Raw genomic sequence first — 15,593 nt, 5'->3', positions numbered from 1 at the left:
CATTTTTAATCAATAATATTCTTGTTTTTCTTGATATTTTAAAATATCACAATATATATCTACATTATTCTCAAACAAATAATTAAATGATGATTTATGGCACAATAAAACAGTTTTAGTAATCCGAGTCACATTTCTAGTCGTTTAAAAAACTCCGGGAAATATCATAGTTGACCACTTAGATGCGGCACCTGTTTGTGACTCACACATGTTAGCTAGCCCGTTAGCACTGTTATTGTAAGTCTTAGCTAGTCTAATGGATTCACTTTAGAATCGTTTACGTATGTTGCTTGAAAAAAATCTACAGCTCTGTATCACTTTCGGATAGACGCAGGTAAGTTTTGTAGAAAAGAACGTAACATAGTCTTCCTGCTGGTTTTTTCCAGTGTTGTTAGCCTACGTTAGCGATCGGAACTTCACACCGCAAGCTCGATTCACGCTGCAACGGTGTTTTAGCCGTTTTAAATTGATTTTGTACGTTTTGCTCTTATATTTTGCACTTTTAGAGATTTAATGCACTCATGATGTGTGTTGGTTTGGAATTGGCATAGTCTGCAACTGTTATCCAAATCAATGCATGCCATGCTGTTATGTTCCGAATATATTAATTACTCGGCAGTACATTTAATCGTTTAATAATTCAAAAATCTGACGTTCCAACTTATATCTGCCTGTTTTTTTTTTAAATTCAACTACGGCGTGATTGTCAGCATAGGATTGAGCGTCCCTGTGCTAACAATCAAACTACATTTTGACTAAAACAACCTGAAGAAATCTGCGTTATTTGAACATCTACTGCACATCCTTGTTTGCAGGTCATTGATCTTTGCTGGCACCCACATGTATAAATAGTTCAGTCATGAAGGTAAAGAAGCACGCTCAAGTTAAGGAACATGCCAAGTCTCAGAAATGGAAGGACATCAAGGGGAAGCGGTGCAGGATCCCCGTCACATCCTCTGAGCTCAACTCTACTCCTGTGATGATCAGCATTATCAAGGAGCACCAAGTGTCCATGAAGAAAAAGCCCAGCGTCAAGCGTTTAAAGAATAAAGCAAAGTCAGCTGCTGAGTCTAACAAAAACTCCCATCAGACCGAATCAAGGAAGCCCCAATCTCAGACCAACGGAAACGCGGTGTTTACGGTTGAAAGTGGGTCAGATGATGTTGAGGAATGGAGGGAGTATTCCCAGTCTGTTCAGTTAGAGAAAATGGAACCTTCAAGTGCACCTGAGAAGACGCGGCAGGGCAGACTAGAGGGAGAAGCTCTTCACTACTGCGCAGAGCGAGATGATCGGAAAAACCATGCTGTGCTCATCATGCAGAAAGATCAGGTAAACTGTTGAGGCCGTTCAGGTAGAGATCTGACACTTCCGAAAGCTTTATTTTCATTCACTCTGATCCCGTCATTCTCCTTTAGACCCTGTGTTTCCGTGGGAAATGCCTTTTGACTTGTTTATATGGTCGAGTAGAAGTGATGGGGTTCACCATCGAAGAGGGCCAGGAGTCCTATCCACTCTTCTCACCAGCCTCACATTGTCCCCTGACGGTCAGGACTTTGGAAACGTCAGGTCCCAACAGAGATCCCCGCACGGACGCTGCACGCATCCTCCAGGAACACCTGCCTACAGGTGAATGCTTCAGATTGCTTTTCCCCTTAGAATGTTCTGCCGCACGGCCAGAATTTTTGTCTGTTTTAGTTTTGTGACAAAATCTATTGTTCTGTCTCTCTATTGGCGAATTGATTTGTATAATTCTGTCTCACTGTTGTCGCTGTACTTTGCCCAGCATCGCGGAAGAAATTACTAAAACAGATGACGCCGACCTCGTCCATCATCTTGCTGGAGCCCATGGAGAGTCGGCTGACGCGGTTTCTGTCCAGCTTCCCTGATCTCAGTGAATTGTTCAGCCCCCCGATGGTACGTTGTGTCACAGTCACTAGAATGGAAAGGTCATGAGAGCAGTCCCAGAGGTCACGGAGAGCTAATTTCCCTTCACTCCTGCTTAGAGTGAACTCATATCAGCGGTTTTTGACACTCCACTCAATGGCTTGGGAGTGATTCCACTCGTCAGCAGCGTTGAGGGACTCAGTATGTCGAAGAGCTACCGAGATGCTCTCAACACGGTGGTCAGCGCCTGCAGAGGTAGGCGTCATTAGACACGGCTCGCATCCACAAACGTCTCCTACTGGACGAACATTTTGCACCAGTATGAAAGGGAGCAATTTTGCAGACAAATGGTGGTTGTATAATACACCAGCAGGACTGAGGCCTCGGCCTTAGGTCAGGCAGTCGAGTCGGGGCTTCACCTGAGAAAACCGGTGGAAACTAAATGAATATATGTTTCATTTTTAGGGGACATGGATGGTTGTGCTGTCATTTTTGTTTGTGGTGCCAGAAATGTGGGAAAGTCGACATTTATCCGCACGCTCATCAATACTTTGTTAAATCAGTAGGTTTTCTTTTTATACATTGTGTCCAATGGTTATATCCTATGCTTTTATTTAATGGTCCCTGTGAACAGCACCAGGTGAAAGCTGATGTTTGTGCGTGTGTTTGTAGCACCACCAGCGTTGACTATTTGGAAGGCGACCTTGGTCAAACGGAGTTCACGCCTGCTGGTTGTCTGTCTTTCTCAACTGTTAAAGAGCCACTTCTGGGTATGTTTTAATCCTTCTCTTTATGACACTTAAAACGGACCAAAACCCCAGAGTCTGAGCTCTGGCAAGCAGCTAAGCTAACCTAACTCCTCCAAAATAAATGTTCTGTGAAGTCTTTCTTTTTTTTGAATATCTTTCTTAGCAGCTTTTCCTGTTTTATATTTTTACCGGACATGCGTTATGTTTCAGGTCCTCCTTTCACACATCAGTGGACTCCAGAACACATGATCTACTACGGTCAGCCTTCCTGCGATTCAGACATGGACCGCTATCTGGAATCCTTGAAGTTTTTGTGGCGAAGGCGCTCTCAGAGCAGAGAGACTCCGGTTATCATCAACACTATGGGCTGGGTCAAAGGTCAGCACCAGTTACACCCAGTAAAAGAAAGCATCTTTAAACATCGTCCAATTTAAACGGAGACCGAACCATTTCTTGGGCCATCCACAGGGTTTGGATTTCAGCTGCTGGTGGACATGATCCGCTTTTTCCCAGTTTCGCACGTGGTGCAGCTGGACAAGAGTGAGCTTTCCCAGTCTGCTGCCCTCACACCAGAGTTTCTGAGGACGGCGCAGGGTTACCAGACTCACCCACCAGCCCAGACGGCCTTGGATGAGTTTACAGAGAGCCACCACCCCCCCAGGAGCTACACCCATCTGGCCGTCCAGTCAGACTTCCAGGGTGTTGCACGGCAGGGAACATCGTGAGTGCTGCAGCCTGTGTGAGGGGGTCAGTATTTGATCAGCAAAGGCTTGAATGTTGCTTTGTGTTGCGACAGGAAACACCAGCGCAGTAATGAGCACAGAGAGCTGTCATTGCTGGCCTACCTGAGTCAGCTCCAGTCTGCAGACCTGGGACCAGTTAGACCTCTTCACAGCCTCACGCCGTACCAGGTACATGAACTTTCTGAACTGGATGTTTATGATGCTGGGCAAACGGGTGAATAAGTGTGTTCTGTTCGTAGGTGCCCTACACTGCAGTGGCACTAGGTGTGGTCCATTGTGAGGTGGCCCCCAGTCACATGTTTTATGCAGTCAATGGCAGTCTGGTGGGACTCTGCTGTCTGGCAGAGAAGGTAACCAACAGGGGGGGACCAGTCCTGCTGTCACAGGCCCCCATCTGCCCCTGTGTGGGCTTTGGTAAGTAGACATGTACCAATGGCAAAATGGTCTCAATAACGACACCTTGTGGTCAGATGGAGGTATTGATCTAAAATGACAATCTGAACCTTGTGCGGTGGGGGGGGGGGGGGGGGTCTGAAGTGTATATTATAGCATTTATGTGATGTGTTAAAATGTGTATAACTGGGAAAAGCAGTAGTTTCACAGCTGACATCGTTAGGGGGGGAGTCTGACTGGGGTGTCTCATAAAAGGTTCCACTGCTTTGTGGAGATGCATAAACACACACGCACAACAAGTCTTCACTCTTTATGTTGAAGGACCAAATTCTTTGATATTTTCACAGGTTTTACTTGTTCCCCCAATTACTTTGTGGGTAAAAAGCTGCAGCCATTTTAAGTTTGAGTGGTAAAACAGACGTGGTTGTGGATGTGTTCCAGGCGTGCTTCGAGGCATTGACAAGGAGCGAGGCCTTTACTTCCTGCTGACGCCTGTGGATCCCTCCGTCCTCCGTAACGTCAACTGTCTCCTCCTAGGAGCGATTTCACTGCCTGCCTGCATCCTCACATCACAGGTCAGAATGCAGATATTTGCAGATAAGTGTTGTTTCTTTAGAACAGGAAGTGACACGTCTCTCTCTTTCAGCCTGGGTTTGATGGAGAGACGCCATACGTGACCACAGACTACAGTTTTGATCTCAGCGGTGCAGGAAAGATGAGAATTTTCAAGGGACTGACCAGACCCAGTCACCTGGGCTTACACTGAACGTTTCTACATGCTGTCGGGTCATTGGCCTTTTTTATTCACGGCTTTTCATCGACCTTCCAGTGTGCAGACCTGAGGCACTGTTGGACAGTTTACTCCAAGGCTCAGCAGCTGCTTCACAGGTCCTTCAGACACGCACCCTGGAAGATCTCTGGACAATCAGGAGTTTCCCCACATTGGACCATTGACAGGAGATCTGGCATCTTCCAAGATGTTGGATCTGGAGAGCGTGATGATGCTTCTCCATCTCCTGGATGTGTTGGCCGACTTCACCATCAGCCCCCACCACTAGAGGCTTTCACAGCTCTACTTTAAAACTGCTTTTTTTTTGTGAGAAATGCATCATCAACACATCCGCTGGCAGCCACAGGCTCATCCAGGGGCTCTCCTGGAGGCTGCCGCTCGGAGCCATCAGGATCATAGTGAATGTGCTGAGTTCCATCTGGGGGATCCTACAGTACATTTGATATACGCTGTCACATGATCCAATAATATCAAAATTCTCTTTAAGCTCTTATTTGGCGTCTCCATTTCTTTGTCCGTGGCACTTTGAAGCTTCAAGTGAAGATGGAAAATTTTTGCCAGATAATAAATGATAAATGTCTTGAGTGCAGACTTTGTGTTTTCTTGCTTTCTAGTGCTTTTGAAACGTTTACGGCTGTCTGGTTGGATATTCTTGGAGCTCTGGATGCATTTAACCAGCACATGTTCTTAGCGGCGCCTGTTACCTTGTTCACGCTCACCTCCAACCTTTAAAAAAGTAGGCTGAGCCAGTTGAGGGGATGCTAATGTGACAAATGTGAGACAGTTTTTCAGTATTTTATGAAAGTGAACTGGTTCTTTGCATTGTTGTGTTGCTCTGCACTGCTGTACATTTGTGTTAAAGGAATATAATGGTGCACCACAGTTTGTAGGTCACTGATGACATTTTATACATGTATAAATGTTTACAGTTTCTTACACAGGTCTTTGTGGAACATAAAGGAATAAATGTTTTACAGTTTTGTCCATCGTGCTATCTTTTTTAACCGTTAGGGGGCAGCAAATGCCATTTTTGTGAAGTTCACTGCCAGAGCAGAAAACCCGTAATTAGACTTGACTTAATAATTAATCTTTCATTATCCTTCAAATTCACGTTTTTAAGAGAGAAATAATTTATTTCCCTTCATACTACCCGACTTCAAGTTTACCTGACTGCAGGTTAAAGTGGATCCAGGTGTAGACTAACCCTCCCTCTCAAAGTATTGCTAATTTGCCATGGGAGCTGCTTCCCCGTCCCCCCTCTGTCCTCTCTCTCTGTCCCCCCTCTCTCCCCTCTCTGTCCCCTCTCTCTCCCCTCTCTGTCCCCTCTGTCCCCCCTCTCTCTCCCCTCTCTGTCCCCTCTCTCCCCTCTCTCTCTCTCTCCCCTCCTCTGTCCCCTCTCTCTCCCCTCTCTCTCCCCTCTCTGTCCCCTCTCTCTCTCCTCTCTCTCCCCTCTCTGTCCCCCCTCTCTGTCCCCTCTCTGTCCCCTCTCTCTCTCCCCTCTCTGTCCCCTCTCTGTCCCCCTCTCTCTCCCCTCTCTGTCCCCTCTCTCTCCCCTCTCTCTCTCTCTCTCCCCTCTCTGTCCCCCCTCTCTGTCCCCTCTCTGTCCCCTCTCTCTCCCCTCTCTGTCCCCTCTCCTCTCCCCCTCTCTCTCCCCTCTCTGTCCCCCCTCTGTCCCCTCTCTCTCTCCCCTCTCTGTCCCCTCTCTCTGTCCCCTCTCTCTCTCCTCCCTCTCTGTCCCCCTCTCTCTCTCCCCTCTCTGTCCCCTCTCTCTCCCCCTCTGTCCCCTCTCTGTCCCCCCTCTCTCCCTCTCTCTCCCCTCTCTGTCCCCTCTCTCTCCTCTCTGTCCCCTCTCTCTCTCTCCCCTCTCTCTGTCCCCTCTGTCCCCCTCTCTCTCTCTCCCCTCTCTGTCCCCTCTCTGTCCCCTCTCTCTCCCCTCTCTCTCTGTCCCCTCTGTCCCCTCTCTCTGTCCCCTCTCTCTCCCCTCTCTGTCCCCTCTCTCTGTCCCCTCTCTGTCCCTGTTGTCTCTCTTTGTTGGCTGTACCCCGCCTCTTTATTGAGGGGAGCAGACAAACAACGCAGCCATGTTTGGCAGAGTCATTGTTTTGGCTTTGTCAGCTCAGATGTTTTCCCACAATCATCCTGCAGAAAGAACCAGCACAGCAGAGGTGAACCGAATGATCCCAAACATTTCAGTCTGGAGAAATGGATTATTTCCATCTAGAACACAAAATGAAATCATTTAGGATTTTCTCTGTGGTAACTCGAGAGGCCTGAAATAAGAAAACGACAGCTTGTCCGCTTTCATTTGTTCAAGCTTTTCAGATCAAATAAAATGGCAATTATTTTTGCATTCTAATTATTGCATATGCAGCTTAAACAGGATAAAGTCAATAATGGGGAAAATATGGGTTATTTAGGTCCATGTTAAACGTTGAATTTGTTATCTTTGTAACTTACACTAACCGGCCTGAGCCGACCTTCAGACATGTGATTTGAAAAAAACAATGAAGAAAATTTATTGTAAATAAACAACACTTGACTGTTTTTGGATACATTATTGGCAAAATTCATGAAAAGGTTTTATTTATTTTGAGCTATCCTGAAATCAGACCATTTTTGGCTTATCAAACCAGAACACAAAGATAATGGCCCTGAAAGATTGGCTTATTGATTTTCCTTATTTCCATTGGTTGACATTGTGACGGTCTCCCCGACCCACCTGCGGCTGGACGGAACCTGTGACCTCATCAGGTGTTGCCGCCTCCCTGTGCGCGGGCGCCCCCAGCGGCTCCTCGCTGTCACTGCGCAGATAAAGTGCGCCGCGTCTTTGTGGTTCGAGCTGGTCTGAATGAATGAAGCGGAGCCGACGGTCCGTGCGCGACCTCGACACCAAACTACCCACCAGACGAGTTGGACTCCAGCACCGCGTCATGGAAAGTCATCAGAAAGAGGACGACGCGTGGATCCTGACTTTTAAACGCCTCTGATCGGCGGGTTCCCCCCGCACCCCCCAAAGCTTCAGCAGCAAACATTTTCGCTCGGTCGTCGAGGGGATTTTCCTTCTCAGCAGCAGCGTGTGACCAGCAACAGGTCATTCCGAGCCGCACACGGCGTCCGGCCTGCAGCGGTGCCTCGGCGCTCCTCGACCCGGGACCAGCTCTCTCGGACCGGCTTGGCTTCGGGGCTTTGCAGCGTTCTCCGTGATGTGAGCTGCAGCTTTGTGCTCCACACCGACCAGATCCTCCAGGCTGAGGGGACGACAGCGGGCATGGGAACGGAATGAGTGATTGAACCTGGGTTTGTGTGTGATCATTGCTGACAGACGGAGCCGAGTGGAGCCGCAGATTCGACCGAACAGGCTCGGATATTTAAATGGTGCCAAACAAGTGGACCATGAATTCAGTTCTTCACAAGTCGCCTCCAAGGAGCTGGCTCGGGCTCAGACTACGACTCAGTAAGTAACAGTTCACCTAAAAAAGTTACCTTGGGGTCGAGCCTTTTCTGTCCACCCTCAGGGCTGCGGGTTCGGGTTCGGGTCCGGGTCCTTGACTGACTTTGAACCTGCAGGTCTTTGTTTTATTGCGTTTCCTGCACTCCAGGGTTCAGATCTGCACTTGGCAATTGACCTGAGCAGTTATCCCAGCTGGAGACAGGGGCCTCTGAGTCCGAGGGGACGCAGACCTGAAGGGCTCTCACCCACACAGGGGTGCAGCTCTTTACTGGGTTTTATACGTTTTTACATTTTGCCGCTCCACAAAGCTCCTCCAGCCTGCTCGACCTGCAGCTTTGTCCCTGGAAAATGTGCTGAACACCCGTTTAAAGATGTCAAGAACTGTGTTTGATATCGATCCAGCTCACACACTTTATTCCAAAGGTGCTCCAGACTCCCCAGTATAAACTCAGCATGATCCCCCTGTGTGAATACAGCAGGAGCCTGTTGAGTGTGTGTGTGTGTGTGTGTGTGTGTGATATTTACAGGGTGACAAGAAGACATTTGGAGAAATAAAGAGCTCCTGGTGCGTCAGACTGGTATGAAAACAGCCCAGCAGACATTTAGCTATATGATCAAATCAGAACATATTTACGCGGATGCCGGCGGAGCTCTGTGGACATTCGCCAGCACATCACACGTGTAAGAGACATTTTTTCTGTACATGTGAAAATAGAAAAAAAGAAGATCTGTGGAGATCAGCTGGATCTGTGTGAGGCTAAAGAGGCTTTAGAAATCACATAAATGACCTCGTGAATATCCTGGGGAAAAAACCCAAAATCAGGCAGGCAAATGGCTGTTTTGCTGGATCAGGAGTTTCTCATCACCCCATAATAATCCCAAGAATATCACTGTGAAAAGCTGAACATTGCTGAATTTCCCAGTGACCAAAATATCGACGTGGATAAATATGGAAGCAGTGAGAGAGTCTAATTATATAAGGAGGTGTTTACAAAATGGCTGTGGGTAGTTTCTCTTTCTCCATCTCTGACGTCGTTTTCCACTGGTGTTACTGGGGTGCCGCCACAGTGGTCATGGGTTCATGCAGTAAGCGTGGAGATAAGATTTAGCCCCCTTAATTGGCTGAGTCTGGAACTCTTCGGTGTTCCAGGCCACCGGAGACTTAAACCTGTCTTAAACACACCAGTCTAATCTGGGACCAGATGTCGTGTCTGCTCTTTGGCCACCTCCAAAAAACAAAAACAGGGACGTCACGAGCGCCAGCGTTCAGGCACTGACGGTCCTCTGAGAGGACCAGACTGGGAAACATGTTTATGTGGGGGTCTGGAATCTGTAGGTAGCTGCTGTGCTTCATCAGTGGAGGGTCTGGCCTGCTGATGTCCGTGGAGTTCCCTCCTTTGTTCTGACTTCTGAGCCGCTTTTGACTTCTGATATGGTGGATTTGAAATGAACATGAATGATTGTTGGTCAGAGCACACGGTCCTCGTTGACTAACGGGGCGTTCAGCTGATGTCTGGACGCACCCACCACAGTTCTGAATTTAAATAGGCCTCTGAATGGAACCTTTGTTTGGGTTTGAACGCTTGATTCTTTTAAAACTAGTGTGTTTCTGCTGGGCTCGTGCCTTAGTTACAGTTCAGACTTCCTCCTTCGGACTCTTTCCATTGTTCTTTTCTTTTTCTCCAGCAGTAATTTCCTTTCTTTTCCACTCTTTGCACTTCTGCCTTTTCCTGAAGCTGCTCCGGGGTCACAGTTTGCTCTGCTCAGGAACCGTTTTTTCAGTTTTATCAGGTCCAGTTTCACAGTTAGTTGCCTTCATTCTGCAAGAAGAACCGTTTACACCCTGTAAAACGTCCGGCTCTCCTTAGTTGCTGTTTAACTGAGGTTCGCCCCCTAGTGGTGATTCTGTTTAAGACGGAGTTCTCCATTCGCTACGCTTCCACCACTAATTATAATTGACAATTATGCCCAAATTAGGTTTGAGGTGATGATAAATTGTCTTTAAATTGTCAGAGCAGACGAATCCAGCAGATGAGGTGACCTTCGTCACCATGGCGGTGGCGGTGTTTTGGGTTACAGCTGAGGTCATCGCTGTGGGCCACTTTCTCTTTCTGGTTCCGTTATTCATGAAGGACACTTGGGAAACAGAATCCTGGCTCTTATTACCGCCCTTCTCAGTGCATTGTTGGTGTGTTTGTCTCACTTCTGTGTGGAGGGGAGGTCAGATTTCAGATGATGCACGGCTCTGTTTGTCCTTGTCCTCCACTTTTCCAGCACCTTGGGCCAAACCTGATGCATCATGTGCAATCGGAATGACAGAAAAACAACATATCAAGTATTAAAACCAAATTTCTGTTGGTGATGGTATGAAACCCAGTAAAAGTGTATTCCACAGTTGCACCAACGGTTTTCTTCTTGTTTCTTCTTTGCGTGTGTGATGTAGCACTCGAAAGCTTGGGGGCTATATTTTAATGTTTGACAGCTTAACTGTTTTTCTAAAGAGCAAACTTTTTTTTCAACACATGCAGGATGTGGTTTGACGCTCACAGTCCCTCCTAGAATGAGACTTTGTCTATTTGGCCACGTGTGTCGCTCCAGAACCTGTAAATCCTGTTGAGCCTCACCGATGTGCAGATTACCCATCATGCACCCTCTCCTGGATTTTGGCTTTGGAAGTGTGAGCTGAGGACGCGTTGCACACTCGCACGTTCCTGGAGGTTGACCTCGGTGTTGAGGTCCAATATCATTTCGTATGTGGCCTCCTGTCCAACCTCGGTCCATCTAAGTCAGGGGTGTCCGGACCCGGTCCCTGAGGGCAACAGTCCAGCCAGGATCCTGTCCTACAGGGATGCACCACTCTCACCTGGGATCCCAGTTTCCTGGGAGGACACACAACCCAAAACTAGAAAATGACTCTATTTTCAGATTCTATGAGGTTTTTGCATAAATCAATATATTATTATTAAATTCCCCTTCTTTGCAGCACCCCCCCCCCCCCCCCCCACACACACACACACACACACACTCACACATTCTTGACAAAGACAACGGCAGCTGATTATCTCAGTTTCCCTCCACATTTAAAATCTCCACCCTCTTAATGACTGTTTGGGTTGCTGCCCTCCACGTGACAATAACTGTGTTTTGGGGTATTTAGGGTATGTTTTAGGGGGAATAAGTGGTTATGATCCTGTTCACTCTGTTATTGGCTTCTCAGCTGGCAGCACTTCCAGTCCCACTGTTTCAATTAAGGGATTATTTTAATCAACAAGTTGCAGAGTCCATTTCTGTGGTGATTCATGTGTCCTCTGCATTATCCTGCGCTCATGCTATGATCCAAAGGTAACTTTAATCTATAACAGCCAGCAGAAGGATGCAGAACTTGTAAACTTGGTCTGGCCTGAAGGCGTGCGTGCCTGTGTGTGTGTGTGTGTGTGTGTGTGTGTGTGTGTGGTGTGTGTGTGTGTGTGTGTGTGTGTGTGTGTGTGTGTGTGTGTGTGTGTGTGTGTGTGTGTGTGTGTGTGTGTGTTGTGTATTTTAGCATTGGCCCATTTGCCTTCAGCTCAAACAATATTTGTGTCCAACAAATGAGACAAGAGCTGTTTTCATTACATTGAGGCAGAATGTGTTTTTATTACTCTGAACCTCGATGGAGAAACTAGTTCCTTCCGTTCTGAGAGCACTCCCAGTGTGAGCTTAACCTGTGAAGGGTTAACTTCAGCCATTTTGATGGGCCACCTTGCTAAATATAACCTAAAACCTCCTCCACTTGGGCACGCACAAGCCTTCAACTGCAGTCCCTCTGTCATGGAGATACACACACACACACACACACACACTCTCACACACACTCTCACACACTCTGCAGTGGGCTCATTTACAGTCTAGTGCTGCAGCCGCTCACACACTTTTATTAACACACCATTAATAGTTCAGCGAGCAGCCGCTTCATTCATGCTCTGCTCTGCACATGATCACATTTGTGCTCTGATTTGTTACACTGGTGCTCAGAATGAGGGCAGGTTCCATTTGAAGAGGTCTGTTTGCAAAATACGGCCATTCCGGATGAATAACCTGAGTGCATCTGTCATGACGTGCAGTTTGGTGTACGTGTCACTTCTCTAGAAGTTGCATCAGAAAGTATATTTTAGAATTTCACTGGCGTTGGGGAGTTATCAGCCTCTTGTGGGCCTCCCGCAGCACCTGACCACAGTTTGTGTAAAACTGTTGCTGGAGGACATATAAAACTGTCAAGTGACGTTTCTCAACCCCGGAATTTCCTATTTTTGATCATGGGAAAAGTGGATTCATCCTCATAGCGGCGATGAAAACAGGGATGCATCATTTGTGCTTCTTTTTGTTATGAAAAGTGGAGGATTTTTATTAATCCAATTGATGTTTTTCATTTGGTGTCTCTTGTATGTCCATCAGGACCCTCTGGTAAAGGAGATTTTTTAATCTTGAGGGTTCCACCCCAGTGAAATAAAGGTTTGAATGAAAAAGGATACTGCTGACGGCGGTCTATTATCTTGTCTCTCTCTCCGCTTTTGTTCCTGCAGCAGGAGGAAATTGGCTCTTGTGTTTGCAGCCAGGCTCTCATGCTGCACGACTGCTTCTCTTCATTAAAAGGGAAGCTGCGCGCTCAAAGCTGCTTCAGATTATTACCATATGTCTGCAAAGCCCAGAGCTGAGCAGCAAACCGGCTCCTATTCTACCCTCTAATTTCTTATCCCAAAATTGGACATGTGGGCCTTTGTGTGCGACAACATCCCTCCCTTCCCCCGGACGGTGCAGCACGCTCTCACAGTGCCTCTTTTCCCATGTTAGATGAGTAACAGCCGTGCATCTGATATCTAACAGCACGTAGCTGCTTCTGCTCCGTCCAGGGACTTGCAGACACTACTGTGCATATAGTTGTAATATAACCTGACTGAAACCGGCCTTTATGCACACGTTGGTTTGTCTGAACTTGTAGAGCTGGAATTATTCCTGCACGCGAGTCCCCCCTGCAGGTCTCGAACAGTTGTAGGTCGTCCTCATGGTGGATGGTTACGCCAAAATGCTGCAGATTTCAGTGATCGGGGAAACGTTGAAGCCTCCCATCGGCTGGCGTTGAGCTGCTCGTGTCTCTGATAATCATCTTCTCAACAGGCCAGTTTGTTCATTGTACCACAGCAGCAATAACTGAGCCGAGGCTCCACAGAACGGAGGCATTCATGAAAACATAATAAATCTGTCAGCAGACATAAAGAGCGTGGGCGCTAATTAATGCAGAAAAATGTCAGACTTTTAGAGTTGGTGAAAAACATAAAATCGACTTCTGGGTGTGGGCCGCGGTTTAAAAGGGATCTTTGTGTCACTCGGCCCAAAAGCCATTGGCTGAGCTCGCCTGTCCCAGCATGCATCTCACCTCTGCATGAATACAACACTTGTGTGATGGAGTGGGCAGAAAGCCCCCGCATTACCAGAAGATCCTACTCGGGGATTTAATGCGAGCGGCTCGCACATCTGTACAGTTTGCAGAACTTTGTCAGGGACAAGTTTGAGGCTAACGGCAGATGAGGAGCGGACGCCGCTCGCTGATGGAGATAAGTTTGCAGCTTGTTTTTGTAGCAGTTGGCCGTCAGTAATTTAGTCAGGAATAGCTCCGGTAACTGGATTAGAAGCAGGCAGCATTTGGTGCTGGTGCAATAAGTAGATGTTTGACTGAACTTGAAAAGCAACGGGGAGCGCCGGACTAAAGGTTGAGGGATGTTGTTGCACCACCTGTTAACAAGCTGAAACCTGCATGGCAGCGGTGAAGCTTACTCCAGGTTTAGAGCTACTAATGTGGCCCCCTGGAGAGCTAACGGCCGAGGTTAGAGACCCAAACAGGAGGTTCAAAGCAGAGTGTTTCAGGGCGTAGCTGGATGAGGTGGTTGTGCAGGTGCTGGCAAAGCCGAGTCGGACAATAACGAGACTTTTATAAAGATGGTAGATGAGAAGCTGACCGCAGATGCCCTGGTTTTAATGAGCTTTGGGCGGTTGAGGAAGGGGCCGCTCAGGTCCAATCCAGAACTGACGTTTAAACAATAAGAGTTTACATCAGATCTTCAAAGCCGCCGCAGGAAGTCGGAATGTTCCTCTACTGGAAGAAACGCGGGGCGTACGAGCTGGAGGCTTCGCCCCCCTCTCTGGCTGAAGAGCGCTACTCCTGGGCCTCCTCCTTGGACGTCATCCATAATCTGCGTGGTAAGCTGAAGAGGATCACCTGACTAAGTAGTTTTTGTGTCAGACACTGGCCACATTTGTTCACGTTCATTTAAGATTCTGTGACTTCAGACGTAATCTCCTAATTACCTTATCTTAATTAAGCCTTTTACAGGATAGTTTCTTTCCTGAATTCACATGTTGCAGAGCTCAAACCTGTAAAGAGCTGGACAGAGAAAACTCGACCTCCATCGTTGAATCCAGATTAGAATCCCACATATTTCACCGGTTCCTAATGTGTGCCGATGTAGACCGATGGGGGGGGGGCAGGTGGACATTGTGTCTCATGTCTGGGCTCTTAGAGCTGGGGAGGGAAAGCATTCCACGAGCCAGCAGGCTTCTCTGTCCGTCTGGTCTCGGTCCACATGGCTTCCACCTGAGGATCATGAGTAACTGTCCCGCATCAGTATGAGCCGCAACGTTAATCTCCAAACAAATTCAGGTCCACACCAGAACGTCCACTCGCCGTCGTCCTTTTTCCACAGGATCCTCCTCGTGAACGTAGCGAACCCTTGTTTGTTCCAGGCAGCTTGGTTCTTAAAGCCATCCGAACTGATCATCTGAGGAAATTCAGGGTTTTTTTTAGATTAATTGTGGTTGTGGCCGTTGCTGGCGTTCAGTCACGCTAGTGGATTTTCTTCTCGTGGAGGATCTGGTTCACTTGCACCTTTGAGCTGAGGATTTAAGCAGCATCATGGAAAAGGGTTTTCTTTTCCATTGCTGTGATGTTCCGTGGAAAGCACTCTGTGACCCGGCATGGGTGCGTCTTCACGTTAGAGAAGGAAGGAGGGTCGTGCACGAGAGCCGGCCTTCACATGAAGCATTTACCACTCCTGAAGTGCACTTTCCTTCTGCTGCGCTGCCCTGATTTATGCCATCAGTGCAGGGGAGTGGTTGTGCAGGACCAGCAAGGAATTTTCTTCATCCCTTCTCTGCCAAGTGGTCTTCAAAATCAGGTCACTTTAATCTCCAGAACGTCTCCGGCAGACGTGTTTGGCGGAGCCTGAAAGCAGGTATGCCACGCTTTCGTCTACCGTTCCCACCGATTCTGTAATTAGCACCACCAGCGAGCCACCAGAGCTCACCTGGAACCCAGGTGGAACCCAGGTGAGCAGCAGTTGGGGTGTTCGGGTGAGAAAGTGGACTTTCCAGAGATGTGCGGCGGTTCTGGCAGAGTTCTGCTCTTGCCGATCAGCTTTGAATGTTTTCTTTTTTTCTTTCGTCCCACCTGATGAAAGTCGTGCAGGCAAAGACGAGCAAAACCTCTCAAACGCTGTTTGAAATGTTGTCTGTTCAAGACCTTCGGGCTTCTCAGGAAGCGGAAGTCATTCAG

General features: G+C 47.8%; 2 protein-coding genes across 5 annotated transcripts in view; both read left to right on the top strand.

The window, feature by feature from the left end:
- The first annotated feature begins 73 nt into the window (after positions 1-73).
- On the top strand, positions 74-5,544 carry nol9 (nucleolar protein 9). The gene is made up of 13 exons (XM_057040139.1): positions 74-334; positions 816-1,330; positions 1,417-1,627; positions 1,785-1,915; positions 2,005-2,140; positions 2,351-2,447; positions 2,558-2,655; positions 2,845-3,012; positions 3,103-3,355; positions 3,431-3,545; positions 3,617-3,791; positions 4,212-4,345; positions 4,417-5,544. Exons 2-13 carry the CDS (start codon positions 860-862, stop codon positions 4,534-4,536), a joined length of 2,109 nt encoding a protein of 702 aa, XP_056896119.1. The 5' UTR covers positions 74-334; positions 816-859; the 3' UTR covers positions 4,537-5,544.
- A 2,075-nt stretch (positions 5,545-7,619) lies between these two features.
- Positions 7,620-15,593, top strand: part of plekhg5b (pleckstrin homology domain containing, family G (with RhoGef domain) member 5b) — a 42,974-nt gene continuing 35,000 nt past the window's right edge. Inside the window, exons 1-2 of one of the 4 annotated variants that reach the window (XM_057042055.1) lie at positions 7,620-7,765; positions 7,883-8,014. In XM_057042055.1, the coding sequence (XP_056898035.1) occupies positions 7,933-8,014 (82 nt within the window). In that variant the 5' untranslated portion in view covers positions 7,620-7,765; positions 7,883-7,932. Of the gene's footprint in view, positions 7,766-7,803; positions 8,015-13,492; positions 14,243-15,593 lie in introns of those variants that run through there. The other 3 variants (XM_057042057.1, XM_057042054.1, XM_057042056.1) reach the window with 3 other exon arrangements.

Source organism: Takifugu flavidus, chromosome 8 (genome assembly GCF_003711565.1).
Source record: "Takifugu flavidus isolate HTHZ2018 chromosome 8, ASM371156v2, whole genome shotgun sequence".
Taxonomy (NCBI): domain Eukaryota; kingdom Metazoa; phylum Chordata; class Actinopteri; order Tetraodontiformes; family Tetraodontidae; genus Takifugu; species Takifugu flavidus.
Note: the sequence above shows the minus strand (reverse complement) of the source record. Positions and strands in the feature narration are given on the sequence as shown.